Genomic DNA, 14,991 nt, shown 5'->3' with positions numbered 1-14,991 from the left:
GCAAGCATGTGACCACTATCCCTCCTTGTTTTTCAGAGACCTGAGCAACAACAGAATCAGCTCGTTGTCCAACTCCTCATTCGCCAATATGAGTCAGCTGACCACGCTGTAAGCCTGCCCATCGCGCCGTGCGGCTTCCCCTGCTGTGCCTGCCAGCCTGCGGTGTCACTGCTCAGTGTAAACGCAGATGCAGCTCCCGGGAGCCAGCACAGCGCAAGCCAAGAACGTTTTCTCAGCTATTAGCAGCTAACTGTTTTGACTTCACCTAGAAAAGGTTGTCGGTTCAGATCCCCCCAGGGGTAATTCTGTTGTACCTTTGTGCTGGGTAACCGCACGCTTCTTTGTGTCGGCAGGATCCTGAGTTACAATGCCCTGCGCTGCATCCCGCCCCTGGCTTTCAGTGGACTGCGCTCCCTCAGACTGCTGTAAGAATCCCCCCTTTTCAGTATTTCTCTGGTGGGATGGTGGGGGGGGGGTGTTTCTGGGGGCCCTTATGCTCTCACGGGGGCACACACCCTGACTGGCAGCTTTGGGCCAGAACAGCCGCCCACATGAGAGGATGGAACGTGTCATCCTGTGGGTCTGGAGTTGACTGGTGTAAAGCAGGACCGCCCCCCCCCACCGTGCTCAACTCCCCCCTGTTGGCAAAGTGACGGAGGCCAGCCATCTGGCAAGGGGGGGCTCGATCAGATGGGGGCTGTCCTCGGGTTCGCGGTCCTCCGTCACTCCTGGAGTGCTTCTCTCTCTTTGTTTGTGTTTTGAGCACCCAAAGCACGTTAGCCATGGTCAGCAAGGGTAATGAGATCCATCCGCCCCCAGCCAGGCTCTGTCGCCATAGCTGAGCACCATCTTCCTGCCCCCCCCAGCCCCCCCCAGTCCAGATGAGCTATGCCTGTGGCCCCCCATAAAAAACCAGCCCCACCCCCTGCTGCTGGGGGGGGGACAGTCCCGGGACAGACCCCTTTATTGGCCTGGCTTTCAAGCTCTGGGGGCCCCAGGGTTCAAAGTCAGTGGCCTTGGCGCGCCGAGAGGGACGTGGAACAGAGACCGCATCTAGGTGCGAAATCGTTAATGAGGCGAGGCCTTCGCCACTTTCATGGGGGGGGGCTGCAGTGGATGTGGTTTCCATTTTGATTTTCATAAGCTGCTAATTGGCCTTTTGGGGAGTAGAAGAGCACAGCACTCAAACTGTGTGTTAACGGGGTTCGGGGGGGGGGCACTGGGATCTGGGACAGTAGGTTCTCCTTTTAGTGTGGCCCCACAGTCATTCTGGGCGCGGGGGGTCAAAGCATCATTTCCTCCTGGCTCGGTGATTTAAACCCCAGCCGGAATTCTCCGCCACTGAGACGAAGCCATGGGGGGTGGTGGGGGCTGATAAACCCAGGCTGCCGTGCCGTCTGACCTTGACTGGGGTCTGTCACGTCCTTCAAAGCATGCGTGTCAAATGGGAGGGGGGGGGGGGTTTACAGCTTCAGAGCGGAATGTCGTTTATACTGAGACACTGCAGTTCGAATCTCTGCTCCCTAAATACAACCACAAACACATCATCAACAACAGCAACGGTAATAATAATGTTGTTTTGCTTCTGAGTTGCCAAACAGTATGAAACATTTCGAAAGTGGGCTCATTGCTTATGCTGGATGAAGTCCGTCTGTTGTTCATGAGCACTGCAGTCCCCCAGCTGGGCCTCAAACCCAGAACCACCAGGCGTGGCTGGATCCCGCATTGCAGTGGGACAGACCGGAGCCTCCCCCCCGGTGTGAGACGGCCGTCTTATAGACCCCCTCCCTCGCCGTCTGAGCCCGCTGTGCTTGTTTCCCAGGTCCCTGCATGGGAATGACATCTCAGAGCTGCCAGATGGGATCTTCAACGATGTGGCAGCTCTCTCTCACCTGTAAGTGCCGCTTTTCCCGTTTCCTGTATCAGTGATTCCCGGGGATGTACTTCCTGGCTGGAAAAACACTGCCGGGCATTTGTGCGTCATCATGTGTGTGTGTGTGTGTGTGTGCGAGCGGGTTTACCTATCCTTAATGTCCCCATAACGTGATAAATATCTGTTTTTTTTCCCTTATGGGGACCGGTTTCCTGGTCCCCATAAGGGAAAACTCTATTTTATAGAAATCGGTGACTGCTATGAAAAAACTAAAAATGCAAAAACTCTTGTATTTTGTTAGGTTACTTATGGTTATGGTTAGGGTTGGGTAGGGGTTAAGGTTGTCATAGTTAGCGTTAGCATTTTTCCCATTGAAATGAATGAGCGGTCCCCATAAGGATATGTTTACCCTACATGTGCGTCTGTGTATGTGTGTGTGTGTGTGTGTGCGTGTGTTTGTTGTGCGTGCATATGTGTGTGTCTGTGTGTGTTTGTGTGCGCGCATGTGTGTGTTTGTGTGTGCGTGTGTATGTGTGTGTGCGTGTGCGCGCATGTTTGTGTGTGCGTGTGTATGTGTGTGTGCGTGTGTATGTGCATGCATGTGTGTGTGTCTGTATGTCTGTGTGTGCGTCTGTGTGTGCGTGTGTATGTGTGTGTGTGTTTGTGTGTGTGTGTGCGCGCGTGTATGTGTGTGTTTGTGTGCGTGTGCGTGCGTGTGTGTGTGTGCGTGTGTATGTGTGTGTTTGTGTGCGTGCGTGTGCGCGTGCGTGCGTGTGTGTGTGTGTGTGCGTGTGTGTGTGTGTGTGCCCAGCAGACGCCTCACCCTGACAGTCACTCTGCTCCCTTCGTTCTCAGACACATGCCGCTGAATTGATTGAGGAGACAAGGTCATGTTTTACAAGTGATGGAGCTGAATTGATTTGGAGGGATACTGCAGTCAGACTGGGGGGGGGGGTGCAGCCGGTCACTGCGTTATCGGGGCGCAGTGCTGCGTGTGCTGGCCTCAATTCTACTCCACTAACCTGACCTATTTGTTCCGGTTATCTGCGTGTGGGTTACACATACAGCCTGTCATCACCCAAATACTGCGCTCTCCTCACAGAGGGAAAAGCAGAGCTAATCTTTATTAACTCCCTCAAAAAAGTGAACAATGTATAAACGATTAAGCTAATTAGGTAATTAGGAGAGGAGGGTGCATAAACAGGCCCTCCAGGTAGCAGGTTTATACACGGGGAAGAGCAGCTGTTTCTCTTCATCTGCATCACAGACACGCAGGCTGATTTACATGCTCCGGAATGTTCCGGGGTTTTATCTCGCTTTTCTGTAGCAGGGCGGGCGAATGCAAATAGCTCTTTAAGGCAGTTATCAGATGCAGTCTGTACCCAGATGCAGTCTGTACCCAGATGCAGTCTGTACCCAGATGCAGTCTGCACCCAGATGCAGCGAATCATAAAGCACCTGCATTTCTACCGTATCAGTGCAAGAATTTATGTAATTTACTCTCATCACATGACTTGATTTCATTGATCTATCACTGATTGGTTGATCTCTAGCTACTGGGAGAACATGTCTGCTAAATTATTGTAAATATGCATTTGTGATGCTTAATTTGAATTTAAATTTAAACCACATGGTTCAGTTAAACAGGAACGCCGCATGGGTTCCCTGCCCTTTGCCCTGTGCCACCTGGGACAGGCTTCAGGCCTAAATAAGCAGTCGAAAGATGGATTAATGATTAAGTTAAACTCTTTTGCCTGTAGACTGGTAGCGTCATTGTACTTCATCGGAAGTTCTAGGCTGCCCCCTGCTGGCCATCTGGAGAATTACAGGGAAAACTCCTCAATCAAGCCGCATTGTGAAAATAATTGCGACTGTTTTACATCACAAAGGCGACTTGCAATGGCTTTAAATGACATGAATTTGTATAATTACGCAACAAGCTTGAATTTCTGATCACCCGTGTTATTTTCGCGTGAATGTAGCCTGCGCCTGAATAGACCAATGAGGTCTGTCTGCTTGTGTTTGCCAATATCCATTGTTGGTGCAGTGAATGCGATGTAATTGTGGTACATCTGTCATAACTGGATAAAAGTGCCAGTGCAGTGAATAAACTGTGAATACGAACTGTATAAACTCATGGGGGCGTCCAAAGCGTGCAAACTGGGATTTCAGCAGCCCTGCACAAACCCCGTACTCTGCTTGCATCTCTGTGTGGCGTCTGACCCCCCACCATGAACCCTGCCCCCCCCCCCTCCGCCACAGGGCCATCGGGGCAAATCCCCTGCACTGTGACTGCCGCCTGCGCTGGCTCTCCGACTGGGTGAAGACAGGCTACAAGGAGCCGGGTATCGCCCGCTGCGTCGGGCCCCGGGGCATGGAGGGCAAATTGCTGCTGACCACGCCAGTGCAGAAGTTCGAGTGCCACGGTGAGTGAGGGGGTGGGTTTGGAGAGAGAGAGACAGAGCGAGGGGAGGGTAGAGGGAGGGAGGAGGAGGGATAGAGTTTGAGCGAGGGGTGAAGGGAGGGTAGAGGGTGAGAGGGAGAGATGGGGGAGAGAGCGGACGAGGGGTGGAGGGGGGCAGGAGAAAGAGAGGGAGAAACAGGTAAAGGGGGGAGAGAGGGGTGGAAAGAGGGGAGGGAGAGATGAGAGAGGGGGCAGAGAGAGGGAGGGGGAGAGAGACAGGAAGGGAGGAATAGAGGGAGACGGGGGAGACAGAAAGGGAGCAGAGAAACAGTTCATCTTAGATTACAAAAAAAAACTTTTATACAGTTTGTAAGACTTTGGCTGCGTTGTATGTGATGTCAGTATGAACCTTGTTGAATCAAAATTCAGCTGAATTTGAGAAAAACAGAAAAAGTGTGAGACGGAGAGATGGTGAGAGAGAGAGAGAGAGAGAGAGAGAGCGATACAGGAGGAAGAGGAGCCACAGGGACCGCGGCTAATTTAGTCTGTTCTTACAGCCGCACACTGCGCCTTGCAGACAGTCGCGAATTTAAGCTGCTAACATTTAGGTCACCGAGACCTTGCTGTGATGGTGTGTGTGTTGGGGGGGGGGGGGGGGGTAATTACGTAAACGAGGTAGCGATGCAGTAACGATGGAGATGGCAGAGTCTCGCCGCTCCGTGCCAGGTGCCTCCAGTCGGACCCAGCAGACGCTTTATAAGCGCTAATGGCGACAGGGACCACGATGCCGGGGTGGGCCCCGCCCACGTGCACCAGGGGCCCCGCCCACGTGCACCAGGGGCCCCGCCCACGTGCACCAGGGGCCCCGCCCACGTCACGGCCTCCGCGAGGAAAGCAACAGTTGTAGTATCAGGAAGTGGCCCCCCCAGTGCTGCGTTTCCTCCATGATAGGAGGACAGGGGTAGTTCAGCTGTTTTTATCCATCGATACAGGAAACAGATGTTTTGTGCCACTGCTGCATGGTTTGTAGCCATAACTGCTTTTGCAATGCAAATGAACTGTAATATTATATTAATATACATTTTAGTATTAATATTGCACCATGCTATTTTACGTAATTGCGAGCCGTGCAGGTGATTATGGTCATTATCAGAGAGAAGTGAAGCGTTGTGATTGGACGGGCCTCTCGCTATCCTCACTCTGGTGCCGTTGCAGGTGAGGTGGACCCCGCGGTGCTGGCGAAATGCAACCCGTGCCTATCGAACCCGTGCCAGAACCAAGCCGGCTGCCTGAGCGACCTGGTGGACGGTTATAAGTGCAGCTGCGCGCCGGGATTCAAAGTGGGTGCCAGTCCGACACGGCGCCCTCTAGGGGGCAGTTAGCTTTTAATTGGCTTTTAGCTTAGCAGCTTCGCGTCTGGCACACGGCACCTTCTTAACCAGCCGCTACCCTTCTGTCCAATCAGGGCAGGGACTGCGAGACAGCAGCCAATGCCTGCTCCAGCAACCCCTGTGCCAATGGGGGCACCTGCCGGGCTGGTGCGAGGGAGGGCGGGGTCTTCAGGTGAGCAGATGTGAATTGCAACACGGGGGGGGGGCACAGAGGCCTGTGAATGTAACTGACATCTAACCAGCACCCCCCGCCCCCCCCAGCTGCTCCTGCCCACAGGGGTTCGAGGGTCCCACCTGCGAGGTCAATGTCGATGACTGCGAGGACCATGACTGTGAGAACGGCGCCACCTGCGTGGACGGAGTCAACAACTACACCTGTCTGTGTGGCCCCCTGTACACAGGTATGGGGGGGGTCTACACCAAAGCATGCGGCGCATCCTGTGGTTCTGCTTGTTCAGAGTTTTTTTGTAGGGGGGGGGGGGGTCATCCACGTAAAGAGAGCAAAGCAGCAATGCGACGCAAACAAAAAGCTGATTTACTAATTTATTAGTTTATTAACTTTAAAAACGCTTTATTTAAAGCAATACCGTGCTTTCACACAGACAGCTGCACGTAGACACACTGCTGCCCTAAGCCGGGTCGCAGTGAGTCACGGCCGTGTGTGATCAGCCGTACCTGTCCATATCTCAGCTGTTCGTGTGAAGTGAATCTGACACGTCACTCCTCCCCTCCCCGCCCCCCCCCCCCCCACCCCCACCCCAAGGTGAGATGTGTGAGGAGCTGGAGGACCCGTGTGCCCCCGGCCGCAGCCCCTGTCAGCACCAGTCCACCTGCCTCATCACGGCCACCGGCCCCAGGTAACTCTGCCGGGCGAGACAGCCGCCCCAAAATCACACCATGTGCACACACACGAACACGGGCACACTCACACAAACGCCAGTTTGTAATTATATCTTTGTGGGGACTCTATTCATTTCTGTGTGCAAAACCCTAATCCCAACATGACACCCATACCCCCACCCAGCCCTAACCATAAGTAACCAAACCTTTGGCTATTACAGTTTTTAACTGAAGTCACAGATTTTTTTATAAAATTGAGTTTCCCCTTGTGGGGACTGAAAAAATTGTCCCCACAATGTCAAAATAACAGATATTTATACATTGCAAAAGACATTTGCTCCCTACAATGTAATATATACCTGAACCACTCATACTGGTACATGCACACACGCTCACGCACACTATCCCCCGACATGATTAATTCACATCCCATCACGAGCTCTTTCTGTTGTTAAAAATTAAACACTGCTGCTCTTTCCAGGAGTGGCAGTTCAGACTCCAGTGCCCTGTTGCTCTGTACTGGGATCGACGTCAGTGGATGCCCATATTTTTGTTGATTCACGGGCCCTCGTCTTCTTCCTCCGCGCGCGTGTCTGCAGGTGTGTGTGCTCCCCAGGCTACGTGGGTGACGACTGCAGCGTGAACCATGACGACTGCGCTGAGCATCGCTGCCAAAATGGAGCGCAGTGTGTGGACGAGATCAATGGCTACTCCTGCCTGTGCGCAAAGGGGTACAGGTGAGGCAGGCAGATGTATTAATTTAATCCATGAACCACAGAGACACATTCTCACAGGCTTCCATTTCCTGCCTGATACAGCATCCCTGAGTTTCTGTAGTGCATGTATTTTCTGAGGGGAGACACTGTATCTCACCCCCCCTCCCACCAGTGGTCAGCTGTGTGAGCTCCCCGCCACACCGCTGTCCCTCTGCGAGCTGGCGGACTGCCAGAACGGCGCCCCCTGCCTGGAGCGGGCGGCCCGCGCGCTCTGCCAGTGCCTTCCCGGATTCGGCGGGTCCCGCTGTGAGAAGCTGGTCAGCGTGAACTTCGTGGACAGGGACTCGTACGTGCTGCTGAGTGACCTGAAGAACTGGCCACAAGCCAACATCACACTGCAGGTGGGAACATCACAACACACATATACACAGACCGAAAACCCATATACACACACACAGCCCAATATACATACACCACGCCAGACACACACATCCATCCATCCATCCAGACATAAACACACACACTGCACTGGGATCCACACGCCAACCTGTAGGTTGCACCAACACCTCTTCCAGCAGCAACCCAGCTTTCTAAGTTGGTCTCCCATCCAAGTACTGGCCAGGCCCAAACCTGCTTATCTTCAGATGGATGACCTACTCTGAACTGCAGGTGGTACAGCTGCTGACATAGACAGACACTCTCAGACTCTGTGGAGCACAGAAAAGCTGCTTCCTCTCTTCCCTTCTGGCTATTTTTCCAACTCAACAGCGACTTGGAAATTTAAATCGCTAATTGCTGTTATACCTGCGACAAGCTTGTTAACATTAATTGTTTCTCAGATGTGCTTACTGCACTGCGGAGTCCTTCTGGGCAAAAAGCTGTTAGGGGCTGAGTGCGGAAAAATAACTAAATGTGTAAATAAATAAATGCAAACGAACTGAATGTGTCCACAAACTAAAATGCAAACAGACCAGCCTGCAACGCCGAAGGGGACACACAGTCCACACGGAACACAGCGAGAGCGAGTTTCAGCACCACACACACACCAGTTCCTAATTATATCTTTGTGGGGACTCTGCATTCCTTTATATGGCCAAAAGCCATAATCCCAACAATAACCCTAACCCTGGCCAAAAGTAACCAAACAAAATACAAGACGTCTGGCATTTTTAGTTTCTTGATTGAAGTCATAGATTGAGATAAAATTGAGTTCTGAAAAAAAATGTCCCCACAAAGTATAATTCTTTATTGGTCATTGCACAAGGTCAGGTACATAGAAACATGTCTCTTTGCTGACCCCGTCTTCATAGTTCAGTCAGCCAACGTGCAGCACCCCTGCAGCTGGGGGTCAAGGGCCTCACTCAAGGGCCCACAGACATGCGACTGGTCTGTTGGGTCTTGGGCTTGAACCGACTACCTTCCGGTCATGTGCACAGAGCTCGCTTAGCCACTCACCGCCCCCACACATCACATAACCCACACACACTCAGGACCTCCCCCTCCCCCTCCCCCCCACATGTGACAGGTGTCCACAGCTGAAGACAATGGCATCCTGCTCTACAACGGAGACAATGACCACATCGCCGTGGAGCTGCACCAGGGTCACGTGAAGGTCAGCTACGACCCGGGGAGCCAGCCCGGTCATGCCATCTACAGGTCAGCAACCTGAGGGCACCGCACCACTGGGGAGAACCCGGCCAGCCGAGTCCAGTCTTCTGTCAATGGTTTCTCCATCGCTCCTTCCTCCCCCAGCACGGAGACCATCAACGACGGCCAGTTCCACACGGTGGAGCTGGTGACCTTCGACCAGATGGTGAACCTGTCCATCGACGGCGGCCTCCCCACCACCATGGACAGTCTGGGGGCGGTCCGCTCCCTCAACAGAGACGCCCCGCTATATGTAGGGGGTAGGTGAACCGCCCATACACATCTCCACTCATGCATTTGTGTGAGGGGTCCAGCCAATCAGAGAAGCCAGCCCCCTGCTGTAATTACGGCGTCATTATGGATTTGACCAGTCAGGAAGTGACATGAACTGGCAGTGTTCTGATTGCCAGTTCAGTCCTTCATCCTTAACCGCCAAGTTTTCCTGTCCTTTCACTTACCTTGGGTTTTCATCCAGTCGGGAATAGTAACCAGCAATCTAATAATCCAGCAATGCTGGGCCAGTTCTGTGTTAAACGGCAGATCTGCTGCTGGGAACCCTGGGGCCTCTGTGTGAGCGACGGACCCCCGGGGGCAAGCGGGCGCAGCGGCATCGCGCTCTCGCCATTATCATAGCGGCCCCGGTTGGTGTCAGGATCTATTCCTGATGCGTTACTCCATGACACAAGAGGGATCACTGTCAAAACAAATGTAGGAAATGCCACTTTAGGGAACTAGGCCAATCCATGTAAAGAATTAAGCGCTGCTGAATCTGCCCCCTCTATGGGGGACAGCAGCGACACCCCACACCCGTCTCGGTGACCTTAGAAGCCCCGCTTGTCACAGAGTGCCATCGTTATTGGTGGAACCTACCAGAAACACCCCAAGCTGCATGGCACTATGTGACTTTTCTGTACCTGTGCACTATCATTAGATTCAAGATTCAAGAGTATTTATTGTCATACACACAGCAGTCAGTCACACTATACTCTACACGTCCTTCCGGCCCCCGACAAACACAAATTAAACACAAATACAAATAAACGTTCTTACAGCGCGACAATAATTGCAAATTAATACTCATACACAGTGCAACGTAAACATGCTGCAAATATTGTGATGCATAAATTTTTGTCCTTGTCGCTGGTATCAGATTCTTTGTTACCCCAAGTCGCCCCCCCGCTCACACGGCTCTCTGGCGCCCCCCACAGGCATGCCCATGGACGTGCACTCGGCTGCCTTCCGCCTCTGGCAGCTGCAGAACGGCTCTAGCTTCCAGGGCTGCATCCGCAGCCTCTACATCAACAACGAGTTGCAGGACTTCACCAAGACGGAGATGAAGCCGGGCGTGGTGCCCGGCTGCGAGCCCTGCCGCAAGCTCTACTGCCTGCACGGCATCTGCCAGCCCGACGGTGCCGCCGGGCCTGTGTGCCACTGCCGACCCGGCTGGAGCGGGCCTCACTGCGACATGCCCGCCCTCAACCCCTGCCAGGGCAGCAAGTGAGTGCCTCTGCCGGGGGGGGGGCGGACACAGGAGTGCTGCTTAGAATGGTAAAATAACCATAGTGGAGGGAGGGGCTTCCAACAGGTACAGAGAGCCAGTAAGGTTTGAATATACGGAGTCTTAGGCTGACGATACAAAGGGCAACTTTTCGGGCAATGCTGCACGGCACTACCCCATTGACACTGGGCAACAAATTTCTATTTGAAAGACTTTAAATTGGCCATGGGCAACTTGTGTGCAATCATCCACATCCAGATGAGTTGCCATTTGTCTCTCACCTGATTGGCAGTTGCCCGGCAATATCAGTCAAAAAATTGCCCTGCGAATCATCAACTTTTCTCTTTAAATACCATAATTAAGGAGCAGCAGCCACTGCGTGCATCGGTACCCCTACTGGGGGTTTGTAGTCTGTAAATAATATACCCTGAACCTTTCTGTGCCGACTGTCTCGGGGGGGTGACAACTGGGGCCCAGGGGAGTGGGGGGGAAGTCCTAGGACAGGGACCAAGTGGAGGGGTTGATGGGATGTGCTTTTGTCCCGAGGCCAGGCCGTAACACCAGGTAGGGTATTTGTCAGGGCCACACACCTGTGATGTGCAGGTTAACTGTTCACATCCCAGAAGGAGCACTGATCTGCCGAAGTATCAAAAAATAAGTAATAGCAACAACAGTGCCTTTTAAAGTGTTTAAGCCGGCTGACCCCCCCACAGGTGTGTCCACGGGACGTGCATCCCCATGGACGAGCAAACCTATCGCTGCGAGTGCCAGGAGGGCTACCGCGGTGCCCTGTGCAACCAGCAGGGGGAGCTCTTCAACCCCTGCCGGGACCTGCGGTGTGCACACGGCCGATGCCAGATCTCCGACGCCGGGCAGGCGTACTGCCACTGCGAGGCGGGCTACAGCGGCGAACTGTGCGACACAGGTGAGGTGACACCAGATACCAGAAGCTTATCAGGTTAAATCCCAGTTGAGGCTGCTGTTGACAGGCTATAGTGAGGCTTTGGTGTCTGCTGTGGGTGATCCCATGTTTCCTCCACCAGTGTCGGAGTGCCACGGAGAGCCCATGAGGGACTTCCACCAGGTGCAGCGTGGGTACGCCATCTGCCAGACCACGCGCTCCCTCTCCTGGGTGGAATGCCGGGGTGGGTGTCGCGCCGGAGCCTGTTGTGCCCCGCGCCGGCTGAAGCGCAGGAGATACGCCTTCGAGTGCAGCGATGGCAGCTCCTTCACTGAGGAGGTGGAGAAGCCAGCTGAGTGTGGCTGCGCGGGGTGCATGTAGCGCCCCCTACAGGGGGGCCGAGCGACGGAGGAAGCGAGCCAGCAAGAGCGAGAGTATAACAAAATATATATGGAAAAATATATATGTATTATGGACTACAGTGGTTGTAATATAGGACATTTCTTCCCTTCTAAGGGCGTATGACTTAAAAACAAAAATAGAAACACTCATCAACATTCTCCGAAAGGGTCAAAGTGAGGAAAGCCTTCAAATCCATAGTGGCCGTCAGCCCCATCTAACCTTCGGAGCCACTCCGTTAAGTGTCCCGTGGTCGCCACCTAGAGGCCTGGTGGGGAGTTGACCATGGTGATCCCCACAAACATGCACCGCCTTCCTCCCATGCTGGTCCCCTCCAGGCATGGCGATGGAGTTTGGCATCTCGGTGATGCTCCGTGTTGAGGGAAGCGATTCCCTGGACCACCTCCTCCTCTCAACCGGGCCTGCGACTAAGCTGAAGCTTCCCCCCCCCCCCCCCTTTTTCTTTTTTGAGCCAAACCCACATGCTGTCGAACGTCTTACCCACACTGCACAGCTGGCTGACCCTATTCCTGCATCTCCTACCAGAACCAGAACCTTACACAACATAGCGGTCCAACGCAGTCTGTCTCCACAGTGTAATATAGAACATATTCTTTGGCGAGCTTCATTCAAAAATCATTGAAATAATGGCAAAGGAGCACAGTGTCCTCTTAGACCTGCATGTTCAGGGTCTGGTGACTGCCTACCATTAATAAATAGTAACACAACATTAAAAATTACTTTGCTAGGCACCCAACATGCACAGAAGCTGGAAAGGGGAAAAAAAAAAATCAGGTCATCAGGCTTCATGTACATAAACGTTTTCACACGTTTTCGACCGTTACTCCCAGAAAGGAGGGAGCGTCCAGGACTGTCCGTGTGCAGAGGGACACGCTGCCACCCGCTGGCCAAGACCCAGCCTCCGCAAATCCCAAGAAGGCAGGCAAACCAAGAAGTGCAAATAGGAGAGATATAAGCTCCTCCCCTTTCTGCTGGCAGTATTAATTGTGCAAAGTATTGCATGACCAGAAGATTAAAACAAACAAAAAAATTGTAGAGTTTCTCTTTTCTGTTACTTACACAATGGTAAGGTGCAGATTTTTTTGTTTTAGTTTTTTTTTTAATAATTTGTGGCATTGTTTGATTCTAAGTTTATATTTTATTTTCCTGTGTAACTCTTTAGCCCTATATTCAAACAGAAATGCCTAACAGATTCTAATATATATATATGTCTATTTCATTTCGTATAGTATTTTTATATGTTAATGAGTAAATCTGTGTTTTCTGGAAGCCTCGGAAATCGCAGCGCGGCATCTGAACAGTTTTCCTCGCTCATGATTTTCTTTTTTTTTTCCTGCATACGCTCAAAGGAGCCAGTTTGCAAGATGCCAAAAAGCCAGACGGCTTAAATTCAGGTGAGGTGGTCTTACGGTGGTCTGACCTGCTTGTGAATACCTTTTGGGGAGGAGCTTCAAGCTTTTCTTCCCTACATTAAAAAAAAAAAGGATACAACAAAGATTTGCCCGTTTTCAGTAATAAAAATGTGGAGGATTAAGCCGAGTGACATGAGACATCCACACCAAGTCAGTTACTGTCCAGCCCAAACTGCAACTTAAAATCGTTAAACTCTGCGCATGTTATTGCCTGAAGAATACAGAACAGACCACAAGGCTATGATATTCACTAACATATAACATGCGGATTTTAAATCATTAAATAATATCCTCGGGCTTATAAATACACACAAGTTACATTTTTGCTGTTTCCACGTGGGTGGTTCAGCGGTGCACCTCACACAACCAACGGGAAGCAGAATCACTGCCTGGATATTTTCCACAGCCAGTTTTGGCCAGTGGTCGCTGTGGACAGCTGGCAGGAGACTAGCTGGCACTGCAAAGCAGGACCGCGGTCACACTGGAAGCCCTGCCTCGCGAGGCGCTAGGGGCCTGCCTCGCGAGGCGCTAGGGGCCTGCCTCGCGAGGCGCTAGGGGCCTGCCTCGCGAGGCGCTAGGGGCCTGCCTCGCGAGGCGCTAGGGGCCTGCCTCGCGAGGCGCTAGGGGCCAGTTTGAGGCTGCCGAAAGGAGCAGAGTCGTTACCGTTATGATTTGATGGTATTTTAGCGTTGAAACATTTAAGTTGGCAAAAAGTTTGGTGTTGTGGCCCGACCGCTTACTGACAGTGGGGGATCATGGGCAGGAGGTGGAGTGATTGACTGGGCCAGACCAGGTGGTTGTAAGTTCTTAGCCGGGCTGCCAGTGACCAGGCACTGGCACAGAGCAAGCTACTAAGCTGGGACAGTGCGAGTAAGCATCCAGCTGCAGTGATATTGGCGTAGCGCGTCATTCCGGCACGAAAGCCCGGATAACGGGAAGTCAGATCCACTCGGCACATCATTCTCAGCACGCCTGGGATTTCCGTCTCTGATACACGAATGACTTCTTCCTGGTAGAAATCTGTCACGCCACTCGTCAGTTACCTGCATTAATGCGTTAAATGTAGCTAAATGTATTATATGTTAAAATGTTTATAGTCAGTCGGGGACTGGACACAAGCATTTGTTTTTTGATATTTGAGAGTGCCCCCATCCCCCAGTCTCCCCCCAGTCCATTGGCATCTGAACCCACCACAAAGCTCTTACTGGAAAGCTCTGTGAAACACCCCCCCCCCTCCATTTAAGCACACCTACAAGTGACTTACAAACCCAGTTCAACATCCCAAGCCTAGAAACCCCCCACCCCACCAGTCTTTTGCTGATGTTTTACGCTTAATGGATATCATAAATCTTGTGAGGTTTGGGGGTGGGGGGGGGGGTTCTTTTTGTATCAGTAACTGCCGTCATGCTGAATGTATGTAGAACCGCCGGCGACCGTTTCCCCAGACCCTAACCCTTCTTTTTTCCTCGATAAAATTAAATGTGTGTGATTCTCCTCGGAGCATCGAGTCTGATGATTTCACCGGTCGCCCTGCTCACTACCCCCCCCCCCCCCCAATGACACCGACCAGTGACCCCCACTAGACACCAGCTCTGCCTATAGCACGTCACTTTTAAAAAGGCACAACTGGAATAAATACACACATAGGGATCTCGTTTTGAGACTGAGATGCCTGGGAGACGCCCCCACGTGGGCACAGATGAGAATGCACGTCTGCGAGCTGCCATTAGCGCATCCGGACTCAGTTTGCCAAATACAGGCGAGGCACCATCAGGGTGCCGCTCGCAAAACATATACAACAAAAATGACAGTTATTTATATAACTGAAAAACCAGTACTAACATGGTTGAACGCCTGCGATCCATGTGTTACATCACATTTACAGTCTG

General features: G+C 52.2%; 1 protein-coding gene across 2 annotated transcripts in view; it reads left to right on the top strand.

Moving 5' to 3' along the window:
- Positions 1-14,596, top strand: part of slit1b (slit homolog 1b (Drosophila)) — an 84,212-nt gene extending 69,616 nt beyond the window's left edge. For both annotated transcript variants that reach the window (XM_023820481.2, XM_072703501.1), the window contains 15 exons: positions 37-108; positions 354-425; positions 1,823-1,894; positions 4,136-4,299; positions 5,493-5,617; positions 5,743-5,840; positions 5,930-6,069; positions 6,432-6,525; positions 7,108-7,245; positions 7,397-7,625; positions 8,750-8,880; positions 8,977-9,131; positions 10,080-10,368; positions 11,083-11,294; positions 11,413-14,596. In XM_023820481.2, coding sequence (XP_023676249.1) covers positions 37-108; positions 354-425; positions 1,823-1,894; positions 4,136-4,299; positions 5,493-5,617; positions 5,743-5,840; positions 5,930-6,069; positions 6,432-6,525; positions 7,108-7,245; positions 7,397-7,625; positions 8,750-8,880; positions 8,977-9,131; positions 10,080-10,368; positions 11,083-11,294; positions 11,413-11,651 — 2,230 coding nt within the window. In that variant the 3' untranslated portion in view covers positions 11,652-14,596. The remainder of the gene's footprint in view (positions 1-36; positions 109-353; positions 426-1,822; positions 1,895-4,135; positions 4,300-5,492; positions 5,618-5,742; positions 5,841-5,929; positions 6,070-6,431; positions 6,526-7,107; positions 7,246-7,396; positions 7,626-8,749; positions 8,881-8,976; positions 9,132-10,079; positions 10,369-11,082; positions 11,295-11,412) is intronic.
- The last annotated feature ends 395 nt before the right edge of the window (positions 14,597-14,991 follow it).

Source organism: Paramormyrops kingsleyae, chromosome 20, assembly GCF_048594095.1.
Source record: "Paramormyrops kingsleyae isolate MSU_618 chromosome 20, PKINGS_0.4, whole genome shotgun sequence".
Lineage (NCBI taxonomy): Eukaryota > Metazoa > Chordata > Actinopteri > Osteoglossiformes > Mormyridae > Paramormyrops > Paramormyrops kingsleyae.
The sequence above is the reverse complement of the archived record's forward strand: the minus strand, read 5'-3'. Positions and strand labels throughout refer to the sequence as shown.